General features: G+C 37.4%; 1 protein-coding gene across 1 annotated transcript; it reads right to left on the bottom strand.

The window, feature by feature from the left end:
* Window positions 1-9,850: 9,850 nt before the first annotated feature.
* Window positions 9,851-13,554, bottom strand: srek1ip1 (SREK1-interacting protein 1). Its single transcript, XM_068320094.1, has 5 exons — window positions 13,458-13,554; window positions 12,748-12,795; window positions 11,985-12,131; window positions 10,988-11,057; window positions 9,851-10,430 (listed from the first exon to the last, which is right to left on the bottom strand). Exons 1-5 carry the CDS (start codon window positions 13,468-13,470, stop codon window positions 10,205-10,207), a joined length of 504 nt encoding a protein of 167 aa, XP_068176195.1. The 5' UTR covers window positions 13,471-13,554; the 3' UTR covers window positions 9,851-10,204.
* Window positions 13,555-14,344: the final 790 nt, after the last annotated feature.

Raw genomic sequence — 14,344 nt, 5'->3', positions numbered from 1 at the left:
TAAGGTAACTTGGTTCGGGAAAGCTGAGATTTAAGTTAGATTAAGGATGGGTTAAGTTAACTTAAGTTAAATTAAGTTATTGTAGGTTCCGTTGGTTTAATTTAACTTAAGTACTTCTTCTTTTCTTTTCGACTTTTCCCTTCAGGGGTCGCCACAGCGAATCAGTTGCCTCCATCTAACCCTGTCTTCTGCATCCTCTTCTCTCACACCGACTACCTTCATGTCCTCTTTCACTACATCCATAAACCTCTTTGGTCTTCCTCTAGGCCTCCTGCCTGGCAGTTCAAAACTCAGCATCCTTCTACCAATATATTCACTATTTCTCCTCTGGACATGTCCAAACCATCTCAGCCTGGCCTCCAAAAGTAAAGTGAAGTGAAGTTAGGTTCAACTTTATTGTCATAACACATATAAAAGTGCAAGGTAATGAAATACAATTTAGTGTCCAACCAGAAATGTAATTAATAGCAAGTCCAGATATACAGGATAAAAACTTTTTACAGATGATATGTATACCCTAACTCTAACCCTATCCCTAACATATTCATTAAGTCATTAATTCAGTCATTTTCCATACCCGCTTCATCCACTGACGCAAGTTGCGGGGTGCTGGAGTCTATCCCAGCCGACTGGAGGCATGAGTCAGGGTGCACGCTGGGTGTGACGCCAGAACACGGCAGGTATGGGTTCATATTGATGGAATTTTGCCAGTCAATGAGAAGCAGAGCAGAATATGCAAAAGAACACCCATATGTACAAAATATTAACAGACAGCTCTGGTGACATGCCAGAATTTTTACATTTCACTGTATGAACATGGACTGTTTGTATAGCCTCCTGGCTAAGCAAAAGAATAGCCTGAGTGTAAATTCTGTCTGATCATGTTGCTGTAGGAGATTTAAATCATTAATCAAGTTATGTGCCTCATGCGCAAACACATGCTTTCTCTCAATAGGGAGATGCACTAATCACTTCTGCGCCAATGAGATCACTCCATGTAATCGAATTAATATTTTCCTTCTTAATGATGCAGCCGATTATTTCACCCACCTGCATCTCATCGAGTATAAATGAATCCTATCAGCTATTGATCAAAATAATTTTTATGACCACTCTGTGGTTCAGAGCAGGAAGGACGTAAAATATATAGATATGTATATTGTAGATATGATTCATCTCATCAGCAGCACCCAGCAGCAGCAGCAGCATTTTGTCACTTATCTAACACTGCAAACAAAGCAAAAAAGGTGAAAATAGTTCTGGATTTGCAGGGATGACTTTTAAATCTTGTTTACAGTTGATCTCAGATAAAGGTTAACATTAGTGTAACCTATGTGATCTGTTATGTTCTCCTTACCCTCAAAAGTTGAAGATATAGAAATTCTTCACTACAAGCTCTTTGTTTCCTCCTTTCAGTGCCAGCCAGAACAGCAGTGTCATTCAACATCTGTCAACGACTAAATTCATTTTTCAGAAATTGCTTACATGACTCATATTTATTAATACCTTCTTGTACCGAAAAATAGCATACTTTACTAGTATTCTTTATTTTTCACATATCATTTAAACTTTCTTTACAGGTGACTCAAGTTGTTCGGGGTTTTTTTGGTTCACACTCAATACAGGGGCATTTTAATTTTTTATTACCACAAAGAAGGAAGAAATAATATTAGACAGTTGGAAGTAGATTTTATTGTCACTGAGAGTAAAAACAACAACAAAAAATGAGTTTCCTGCCTTTGTGGTGGTTTTAAGGTATTAGCGGTTGTCCTTTAATTGGTTTTATCATTAAATGCAACATTTATAGAGATTCAGCAAGGTTTTTCTTTCTGATGATGGACTGTTTCAGTAAATGGAACATGTATATTCGTGGTTCTGAATAAAATATATTCATTTTTACATTGAATCATCTAATTCCAAAATAGCAGATCAGAGGCAACAAAAATAAAACCATCGGAATGCTGTATATTCAGGTATAGATGTTGATGTCGGACTTCACCTTGTGCCTTCAGCTGGGAACATATAATTTATTTACAATCCCGCTCAATCGAATCCCGCTCCCACCAGGACATCTTCGGAGGGAGTGTGAGCTGAAGGTGGGATGTGTCAGCTCACCTCCCAGCCACTGCCGAGGCGCCCTTGAGCGAGGCGCCCTTGAGCAAGGCGCCGTCCCCCCTACGAGCTGCTCAATTGGGGCACCTGAAGCCGCTGCCCGTCACTCTGCCTCCCTATGTGTGATGTTTGATTGTGTACTAACTGCTAACTGCATGCTTACAGGCCCCCCTGTGTGCTGTGTTTCACGGGGCCTGTGTATACACTGATTGCATAAAACTAACACAAAAGAACATGTAAAAAATACACCTGAATGACTATGTAATTTCCCTGCGGGGATTAATAAAGTGTACTTCTTCTTCTTCTACAATATGTGTAGAGTCAATTTATTTTATCTTATTTATTTTGCAATGAATAATGGGAATAATCTATATTGTCTAATTTTGATCCCAGAATCAACACTTCTGTACAATTGTATAATACCATCACTCCACGTTTTCATCCTGTGCATCTCTCATTGATCAGCTCCTTTCAGTCTTTATCATCTGTTCTCTCACTCTCCATTCCCTTTTTTTCATTCTAGTTTTTCATTCTTGTTTCTTCCAAGTCTAATTATTATCTCAGTTCTCACGCTTTTCTTTCCCCTTCCTCACCACCTTTCCCACGCGTTACAGGCGTGGTTGTATCTACATCCAATGCAGAATTACTGAGAAAACATCTCTGATTACTATCGTCTCTGTAGCCATGCTTCTTACCAAGTTTAACAAGCAGGCAGTCTGAAGTCATCAGTGAAGAATTACAATAAGTTGCTCTGATCCAAGAAACAGGTGGTTTGCGCTCTTCACTAACAAATAGAAACTTCACACAAGTATTGAATGCGAGTGCTGGACTGCTGTCTATTCTCCTTATTTCTGGGATCAAAAACCTCAATCAAGCAAACGTGAAAGCATTCGAAAGGCTTTCTTGGTGCTTTGGGACTATTCTTTTCATCAAAATGACAAGAGCAATCATTAGAGCAGATGCTGAGCAATAATTTGATGCTCTGGTGAAAAAAAAACAGTATAAAAAGTGAAAGTATCACCCTTGGCCACAATGTCCATGCAGGATAACGCAATTTGATTTTAGATGATCTAGGAAAACATCTTAGATAAAGGAGGAAACTGTCAGCACTGTCTGGTTTTTACATGATTGTTCCTTAACCTTAAGTGTACTGCTGAGGACTGAGGACTAGCTGTATAGTGTATAGTGTATGCTGTAGTCTGTATTCCACATGCTGTGTAGTATGCTGTATACTGTGTAGTATATACTGTATGCTGTATACTATATAGTCTATGTTGAAGACTTTATACTGTATATAGTATACTGTATACTGTATATTGCATGCTACCATAATAAACCAAAGGCTTTCTGACATACTTGTTATTACATAATAAATACTCTTATTTATTTCAATGAAATTTTTTTTAAAAAGCACAAAAAATACCCAAATAAAAAAACTAAAAGAAAGTTGTGCCAAAGGCAGTAAGAAATTTAGATTCTGTGATTTGGAGAAAAATACATTGAACATTCACGATGACTCCTTTCAAAAACTGAACCTTTGCTGTATAATATACAATATAATCTTAATATAATATAATCAATCAACTGTTTGAAAATATGCTTCAGGTACCAAAGCCTATGAAGCAATGCCTATGTTTAAATAAAATTAATGTAAAAAAATAAAATAAAATAAATTAGAAAATATGAAAAAGAAAACATACAAACAGAACCTACTCGAAATCCTGTAGCATATTGTGTCGTAATTGTTGCAGTTGTTGCTTTCGAGATTGAAAGATAATTCTTGACCTTGAAAAACCAAATTAATTTATCTTTATCTTATACTATTGAGGATTTTTTTTTCACCACGTAAACTTTCAAGCTCAATATAGTTGGGAAATCCTTTAAACTGAGTAAATTCCCGTCTACTAAAGAAAAACATGTCATGTTGTACCTGTAAGCACCAGAACAGATATTTAATTGACTTCATGGTGAGAATGTTTTTTGCATGTAGATACTGCAGGACAGACAGAAGCTACAATCGTAACGGTAAGATGACTTTCAGGAGGCTGTGGCCTCAAAAACATGGTGGTCTTGTTTTCTATTAATCAGACTTGTATTATTAGGACCATGTCAATAGAATAAGTCCACTGATGCTAAATATCGACCAGCTACTTCATGTGAGCCACGACAATATTCCTACGGAGCTGTTCACTGGTGATTAGCCAGAATTTGTCTACTGTCAGAGAAATAATTGACGTTCCAAATTGAAAACTAAGCTCATCACAGGCCTGAAAAATAATTAAATTCATCCTTTGAATAGAACATAAGTATAATAAACATTAGCATGCTGAAAAACACCCACTCATGACTTACTTATCTCCTACTGCTTAGAAGGCTTTCCTCTTCCTCTTTCCTTTGCAGTCACCTCCTTTTCTTTTTTTCCAATTTTACAAACACATACATCCGACTACATAGACAATTACAGACGTCTGCTCATTTTGCCTTGGGAACTTTTGGTAGTTTATGAGCCAAATACTGCACCTTACAACAAGCAATTTGATGCCGTCATGAAAGAGAAGAAACAGTAAACCATAAACCGCTAATCCATGTAGCGTATGTATTGCAGAGCCATTTACCTCGGGGTAAATGGTCATTCTGTATATTTTTCCATTTAGGAATATTGCCCTTGTTCAACAGCGATGGCATGATACTGTTTTTATCAGGTTGCAGGTAGACAAAAAAAAACTTTGGCAACCAACGTTAAGTGCATAATGGCTGAATATTATAACATTTAACATCATCAGACGACACTTTTATAGGGAGGCTGGTGGGGGTTACAGTAGCAGTAAAACTGTGTTCCCTCTAATACCTGATAAGTGGGAAAATCTTCAAACATAATGAGCTTAAAGGTTTTTTCAGCAAAACAATGAGCTCAACTGAAAGTTCCACAATAAGGGTGAGGCACTTTATGTGTGATTATCCTGCATTGCTGACATCTATAAATATAGGTGCAGTGGCAGTCTTGATATACAGTATATTGTTTTAAAACCCGAGGCACAAGATCTCCAGCTGCTCTAAAATACTACGAGAAAGAAGTAACACTTCAGTGAGATGTCTGGTTTGTATCGCTCTCCACCTGCTCCACCTGACCATGTCAGACAACAACATAATGGAATACAAGAAACAGAATGTGTACATATTTACCAAGCATGGGATAGTAGAACATGACGCGCTATGAGTGGGATGTGATAAAAATATAATTTGAAACATTACTTTAAACAACTTACAGACTAACTCATACAGCATCTTTAAAAATAAATAAATAAATACTTCATGACACCCATACAGTTTTATTTTTGCTACCATATAATTACAATTTCCATCAAAACTGAGCCATTGCTAGGGACAGTGTAAGAGAGCAAAAAATAACCATTTTAATCATGTTAGAGCCATCATGTGCCCCTCTGCCCTGTTTGATGTCTCCTCTTAACAAAGCAACAGAAACCCCCCACAGAACAGAACAAAGACGCACAACACTTTCCATATAAATGTGGAGTGGAAAGAACATTAAAACCAGAGTAAGAGTGAGCAGATGTGCCTGGCACAGAGATGACACCACGTAGTTCGTCTTGAAAAACCCACATGTGTCTGATGTCGGAGACATGCAAAATGTCTATCGTCTTCCAGGAAATTGAGAGGAAGGCTCTGTGGTGCTGAAGCTGTTTGGTGGGACGCAATTTGTTTTCTGTTGGTGCATCATCAGCAGTGCCACTCCTGCCACCTTCTGGATCTTAGCGGGACAGAAAAAGCAGAAGTCAGCCAATGTGAGCGTATGTATGCAACAGACTTCTTCCTACGATTATGTGTAACTTACACTTAGAATTTGTGTCAGGCATTACTGTATATGGAAGGCCCTATTCTTTAGTATCAGTACTGCATGTTTTCATTCAAAGTTTGCAAAACTGTCAGGAGTAAAGTGATCCCTGCTCAAGTGAATGCTCAAAGCAAATACGGAGTTTTCTAAAGCTACCAAAATATGCAGGTAAATCATGAATGTAAGTAATGATAATTGCTCCAAATCATAAAGTGCAGCGATCAATTAATTTTTTTGAAGAAAATGAAGTTAAACCAACCACTCAGATTGTACCAATGGAAACATTATGATAATCAATCATCAAAAGCTGATGGCAAAAATCTACAATCGTAGACAAACAACTGGCAAAAACTCAGTTTTTCTTTGATGGAGAACATGTGACACCAAATAAAGTCATATCTCCATACTATTAAAAGTTATTTGCCATGATAAATAATAAAAATTTATGGTATATTTATTTTTTTTAGGTCAGTAAAAGTGTACCATTTATCTCTTTTTATGTGGTGCTGGTACCTCCACAGAATAACTCTAAGCCTCTTTTATGGTAAAGCGAGTTGGTGCATAAGTGAACCAACTCACTTTAAATAGGATCTCCTTCACCTGTAATCAGAGAATCAGAGAATTGTAACTACATCTTCAAAAATGATAGACATCAAGATCATCTTAATCTCTTATAAATAGGTAGAAAATAAAACAATATGGATGCATTGGATCTGCTCCCCTCAAATCTTAACTGTCTTGACACTGTTAAGTATTTTGTGCTTCTTGACTTCCTACATCTTTAAAAAATCTAGGGTTGTGGAAGAGATTTTCAATCTCATCAAGCCTAATCTGGAAAATGGTGGTTAAATAAAATGGTTTAAAAATTATATAGTAAGTAGAAAAGCATCAGAGGGATTCATGATTTTGCAGAATCAAGACCTACACATCCGGGTTTCTGACTGACCCATATTCCAGAGCCAGGAAACTTGTCTTCACCACCATCACCACCTCCACAAGCAGCCTCATTCAACACAGGTTAACCATACTGATCCTGATCCAATGCGACCCCATGCTAATTCCCTAGTGAAAGCCACCCAGTCAGTCCAGTGATGCCTTGAAACCTCAAGGTTTATATGAACAAGCTCCACTCTGAATGGGAACCCAGGAACTAGGCCGGTAATAACAGACATCAGGAAAAAAGGGGTTTTGACCAAAGAGAGTGCTGTGAACAGAGACTTAACTCATTCACCCCATCGTTTTCTTTCCTTGCAGGTTTTGGGAAAATGTCAAATGATGACTCGGGTCGTGTAACCTGCTGTCTATTTATCCTAGAGGTCATTTACTACATTAGGTCTGGTTTTTGGGGCCGGGGGAGGAAGGAGGAAACCTAAGATGCAGGAACTAAATTGGTAGCAATTGTAAAGCCTCCAACTTGCCTCTTGGCCCTAATGCCTTTTTCAAGTGCTCCACTCACTGAGCACCAAGATGCAAGGACGGGTTGCCTGTGAAATAATATTTCAACAGTGGTTACAGACACAAAACTGGCGCCATCTCTCAGCTTGGGTTGTTCCCACCAAAGTGCAGCATAAGGGATTTTCATTTTATTTCTGGGAAGATGTTATGCTTAGCTATGTAGCCGTGGTGGCCACGGAGGAAAGGTTAAAAACAGACATCGGTGCTAGCAGACTGTACGCACAAACCTGTAATTGATCAACTGAAGTTACACAAATAAATAGAAAAGCACACCTTATGTTAAAGGCACATATTTACCCTCTTGCTAAAGTCTCTGCAAAATGACATTGGCCATCTCATTTTAATTTAAATGGATCAGTGGAATCCCATTAGCTCTCTGATATCCTATAGCCCAACAGGCTCAATAAAAGTCAATGAGCTGATGAAAACAGGAAAACCTCCTTGTTGTCTTATACAAACAGCATATGGTTTGCTTTATGCGGCTGCACATGGTCGCACTCCTCCCTCTTTATTTGCTCCTTTGTATCAGGTTGTCCATTTACCATCTGGGTAATTATGAAGTTTCCTGCTCTCCAAGTTTCTTTTGTCAATACTTTTGGTGCAGCCCCAATCCAGTGTGTTAATAACATATGCAGAGAATTAATATAGCAAACATAAGTTATTTCAGAATGCATTTAATGAGTGTTCAAGTTCCTTTAATGGACATTTTATTTTTGCCTTTATAAAATACTGTGATATATTTTATTATAATTTAAACTGTGAACTCTTCACACTTAAAACGTCCAGAACTGGCTTTATAACGCACATGAGGATGGTCATGTTAAGTTTGAAGGAGTAGTATGATATTTTAGGCAATGCACACTTTCTCCTTCCTGCTGAAAAATACATGACAGGCTCGAAGCCATTTTCACATATGTCCATTAATTATGAAACTACTTGAGATGTTATATTTTGATTTGTGAGCCTTGGAGATGGTGGGAAGCCCAATTGTTAGCAAAGATATGGACTCAAAAATCAGTATGTCAGTATGTTACAGATGCTTAAAAATATAAACTTTCCCTGTGGCAAAGTACAATCAATGCAAACATCTGTCACACTGCCTGGATCAAAAATAGGAAGCTATTTGAAAGCATCTGTAGTGTATGGTGCGGCCGTATGGCCACGAGGAGAATGCTACTGTTATTACAGGCGCAACAGCACAGAACCAATTATCACGCAAAAGTGATGCTTCATATGGATTGTTTTGGCATGTTAATGAGTGCGTCTCTGTGTCTTTTTATTTATGAGCTCAGTGTGTGTACGTGATAGCAGTGACTCCCCGTGGTGATCACGTCCTTCAAACATTTATTGTAAGTTAGAGTGACGTCTGGCAGTCTCCTCGAGCCAAGGAGCGCAGTTACTCTGCAAACTCTCTTATCTGGCATTACTTGACAAATAAAAAAAAGTGGCAGGAAGATTTGTAACACTGTAAGCTTGTGTTTATGTCTTACTCAGTTTCTCATCATCAGAGCTGATGTAACTTTTGTGAGCTCTGCACTGTGTGAATGACCACCCCTGACCACTAGGTGGCGATATTCTGTGTGGAAATATGGAAAAGCATTTTTAACAGTTTAGCATTTCTTGAGTTTCTGGATCGTATTCCCGTTAACTTAATTAAGCGAGAGGTTGGGTAAATCATGCACAGGTTACCAGGTCATTACTAGGTCGATGCAAATGGAGATAAACAACAGTGCTCATATCTGAATGCAGACAAGGGAACTTTGGAGTTTCAAATCCAAACCTTGTAGACAGTAGAAACCACAATGTGTGATATGAATCAACTTTTATCTTCTAGCTTGCATAAGAAAAAACAAATCTGCTGATGACCACCTGAAGTCAGTTGCAGTCTATATAACAACCCATGATCTACACAACCATAGCCTCATTTAAACCCCTGTGCAATACAACTAACTTCGTTGTGTCCTCACACCTCATACATCAGGGTGAAATGTTTTCAACTATACAGTATGCCATGCAAATCTACCACAACCAGACTCCAAAGTCATCATCACAGTCCATTGCCATGAGAGATTTTGGATGGGTTTTATCACAACTGCAGTGTGTTGCTACCCTCTACAGGAAGAACCAAATGATGCTTAATGTCCGTATCCCTGAAACCTGTATGGCCCTTTTCCTCATTCCATTTACAGCTAATAAGGATCTACACACTGAAGTAATGGCACATATGCCACAGTAAATGTTTTGTAAAGATTTCTTATGCGATGATTGCATAACTAGAAACTGCACTGTCTTACCAAGTACCTCTATTGTAGTAGTTTAAAGCCTTCGCAGAAAAATACAATATAAATAAAGCTTTTATTTATTGAAGATGTTTACCTTTCACCTTTGGACAGCTGCAACCCCCCCCCCCCCCCCCCAAAAAAAAGGAGAACTGAAGGAAAAAAGTATAAAAGACAAAAATGGAAATTTGTTACAAGAATTATTCATACAAAACAAGCGTTTCTCTTATAGACAGTGTTCAGTAATGACAGAGATTGTAACAGCAAATGTCACCTGAGACTCTTGCTGTCGTTTCACACTCAACTATGAAAGTCTAGAAGGACAAAGAAATAATACATCAAAACATCATCCTTGGAAATGTGAATACTCTCTGACAAAAATGGCGTATTTCGCACCGGATTTAAACCGCTGGACTGTTTCGGCAATGAACCTGTCATGACACAGAGTTTGCTGTCACAGGACTAAAGGACAAATATGTTCTAGAGGCAGTCTAGTTCTGTCATTTCAGACACCATCTTCCGATTCACTGGAGCTGTGAGATGAAGAGGATTCATGTTTCTTCTGTTTCTTCTTGCGTTTCTTCCCATGTTCCTTTTTATTCTTATTACTTTTCTTCTTATGGCTTTTCAGTTTCTTTTTCTTTCTGCTCTCCTCTTCCTCAGATGACGAGCTGGACCTGCTTTGTTTCTTCTTCTTCTTTCTGGTCTCATCATCACTTGACGAAGCTGATCTGTGAAGTTGTGAAGTAAAAAAGAAAAAACAGAAAAAAGAAAATAAATCTATCATTTAGCATTATTATCAACGATAAAAATTAACACACATCAATGGTGTATCATTAAAAACCCATATACAGCGGTCCCTTGCTATAACGCAGTTAATATTTCACCTCGCAGTTTCGCTGATTTTTTCAGTGCAATTTGGCATGTTTTTTTATTAACAGTGCATTCTATTCTGCATCCTGTGTGTTTAAACAAAATATAAAAGTTTGAAAATGTTCATGCCTGTCTGGATGTGTGTATAAAGCGTGAAGTGAGGGATTTTACAGCCTTAAAACATCTATAATAATTGTAAAAATCAGGCTGAGTACTTCGCAGATTTCGCATGTGGTGGGTTATTTTTACAACTTAACACCGGCAATTAATTATGGACCACTGTTGATCGATACAACATATCCCTGTACATGTTGTATTGGTATTTATCTGGCACATTCAGTGACCTTTATTGACACTCGGCAATTCCAGTCCCCCAGGAAGAGCATAGTCACGCTTGCTACTGTTATGTACATACCTCTTTCTTGAACTTCTGTCTCTGCTCTTTTTCCGCTTCTGTCTCTTTTTTCTGTTGTCATCATTGGTACCTGTAGATTTGAAGACAGAACAGGTGCAACATTTTAAGTGTAACCCAGGTGTTGTTCCTCATCCCCACTAACTACGAGCAGACCATACTTCCAAACTGAAAGATCGGTGCTTTTGAATTCTGCCCAACAGATGTACGAGGGCAGAGAAATCCTGTAATGCAAAAGCAGTCAGCAGGAAAAGCAGTTTGTCCATATTCCTGTATCAGTTCATATCACATCTTATGTGAATAATGTGACAGGAGTATAAACAACCAATTAAGAAGGAGGAACATCCTTTTGGCTTGGTCAGTTTATAACGAACTGTAAAAAAGTATTCATTATTTATAATAACAAATTAATTGATTATTTGTCAATCAGAAGCAAACCTTTATATTGCTTTTATATCACTACAAATCCTAAAAAAAAATTATCAGTGTAATTTAATACTTTCAATATTCTCGTCTTAAAAAGTCCAAGTGTTGTTGGTGCCTAAGTGCTGGTGAACATTGGATAAAAGAAAAAAAACAAACAAACAAACCCATTATTCTGACTGTAAATTGACTGTAAAAAAATTGTTTTAATTGAATTCTAGTTAATGTATATTAGTTATCCTTCTTTATGTAACACTTGAGATAACATAGTATAAAAACAGCCTGGCAATATTTGCTTAAAAATACATTCGTGTTCAAACTGACACATATCAAGTTTAGACAGAAAACGGATTTAGTCAACAGGAAAAGCAGTGGCATCCATCTGTATTCATTATTCCTCTGATATCGATCACACAGACACATACTCTGTCACACACACACACACACACACACACACACACACACACACACACACACACACAAATTAAGTTTTTCGCAATTTGATGTTTGGCTTATTGCCGTTCATTTATCATGTCATTAGTTTGTATTTAAAAGATAAAGGGAGTTAAGACATTACCTCTACGTCGTCTCAGCTTCTCACTACCCTGAGCTGCAGCCACTTCATCCTCACTCTCCTCAGTGCTGGTGCTGCTTACATCCAGAACAATGTCTTTCTGGGGGTCAACTCTTACAAAGTTGCGGCACTCATATGTCAAGTGACCAGCTGAAAATAAAATCAAGAGAGAGACTGAACAACAATGGCAATGTAATTGCTTACACTGTAGAATCATTGACCTCAGTGTTTGTTCACTATTACCACCAACATTTTCCACTTATGTTTGAGAGCATAGATGCATATGTTCCAATATGATGCAAAGTTAAATCCTTTTGGTGAGGACGTCTTTATCTGGTGAGTTCATAAACTGAGACAAGACCAACCACCACCAGAGCTGAAGAATCCTCTTGGACGAGAGGTGAAGGGAACCTTCTTTAAGTCCAGTGAATTGATTTAAACAAGTTTGGATAAACATGACATGTCTGAATGAGAATCTACACAGACTTCATCTGGAATGTTTGGGAAATCCAGGTCTGACATCAGGGTTTTATACTGGCAAGATTCTGATATAGTAATGACAACTCAAAGGGTTACAATCTTATTGTAATACTATAAGCAAGGTGACCTATTGCTCCATGGGTCACATAATACACCACAATGAAAGTTTACATTTCAAATTATTATTATCTGAGGAAAATATTTTTTTAAAAATCTGTAGGACCCACGTAATGCAATATCCTTTAATTTATGGGTACTGTATACATTTCAGCTCCACTTCACTTACGATATCCACATTTCTTGCAACCCGCTCTGATGTTATCCTTATTGGGTCCTGTGAAATAATTGAAACATATTTTAGTATCTGAAGCAGGAGGAATTTAGCCTGAATGCACGTCAACATTAACGTGAAGTACAATCGTTTTACCTTAATACTGTACATTGTTTACGTATAGCGTATATTAAAGCAATGATTGTTGATAAAGCACCAGCTCTATCAGCTAGGCTCTCCTAATATTCACATTACGACGCCTTCTTTAAATAATCGCCAAAGTGATATTTTTCAGACTCTTCAGGAAATACAAAAAAATTAACCATTTGTTTATGATTTAAGAAAGAAAACATGAGGGTGACGATTAAAAACGTGTTTGTACATTTGACTTAAAAGCAGAACCTTTCAATGAGTAGCAACATTTCTTTACCCGGGTTCTGTCACAAAGGAAGTTTACACGGAAGTAGCTTAAGTTAACAATTCCAGTTTGAGTAATGCATTGTATTGATGCGGTTTAAGTCCTGTGTAAGTAAAACATGATGTAATCTCGTCGATTATGAACAAATCCCCACCATTCTGGAGGAAAACGGGTTGCCATTATTTTGTTTGAAGTGATCAGTCAGGCTAACGCTAAAGCGAGTGTCCAGTCTGCGTTACCAAGATTTTAACTTCGAGAGTGATTCACTGCTTATTTGACAATGTAAATTTATTCGTATACTACCAACCTGGATCGGTCATTATGGCTTCCACCTTAAAGTGAAAAATGTACTAAACTTAATATTGATGGAGCGCGAATTACCCAAGTCCGTCTTCAAAATGCAACCGTCCAGAAACAGTTGACCTTAGTTCCGCTTACTTCAGTTTAGAAAACCAAATTACTAACGTAATACCGCCACCTACTGGAGTGGTGTGTGAAGCAATAAATTGGACCCGTCTAAATTCTTTGACAGAAAGAATATAAAAGCACTCAACTCTGGAAAAAAAAAAAGAAAGTATGTAAACAATGTATACATCAAACAGGTCAGGTTGTCAATTAGTTATCAAATAGTTATCAATTTCAATTTCTGTGTTGACAACATAGAAATTTAAATTGTTCTGTGTTATCTTTGCAATTAAACTATGAGGCACATAGTAAGGTAAATGGTGTTAAGATGAACATATATGGAGTTTGTATACTTATAGCATTTATGAATATTATTAAAATTTTGTACATACATATGCATATGTGTACATTTACATACATATATACTGCACACACACACACACACACATACACACACACACACACACACACACACATACACACACACACACACACACACACACACACACACACACGTTTAGGGCTATTCATGTACTTTTCATGCTGCATGTTTATTTACGCTGTAGATTTTACATTAACATAGGATATTGTAGAGTATAATTTGCCTCAGGAAGATTAAATAATCACATATCTTGAACATTGAAATCTACATTGTGTACTCTCCCTGCTTCACCTTGATTCTGGGTGCTTACATCAAGTTACAATGTTAATAACAACACTAAGAATTTTTCAAAAAACATATTTTGCCTCATGCTTGATTGCTTTCCCAGTAGAGCCAATTGTGGTTCT

The sequence above is a fragment of the Antennarius striatus genome, chromosome 7 (genome assembly GCF_040054535.1).
Source record: "Antennarius striatus isolate MH-2024 chromosome 7, ASM4005453v1, whole genome shotgun sequence".
Lineage (NCBI taxonomy): Eukaryota > Metazoa > Chordata > Actinopteri > Lophiiformes > Antennariidae > Antennarius > Antennarius striatus.
Note: the sequence above shows the minus strand (reverse complement) of the source record. Positions and strands in the feature narration are given on the sequence as shown.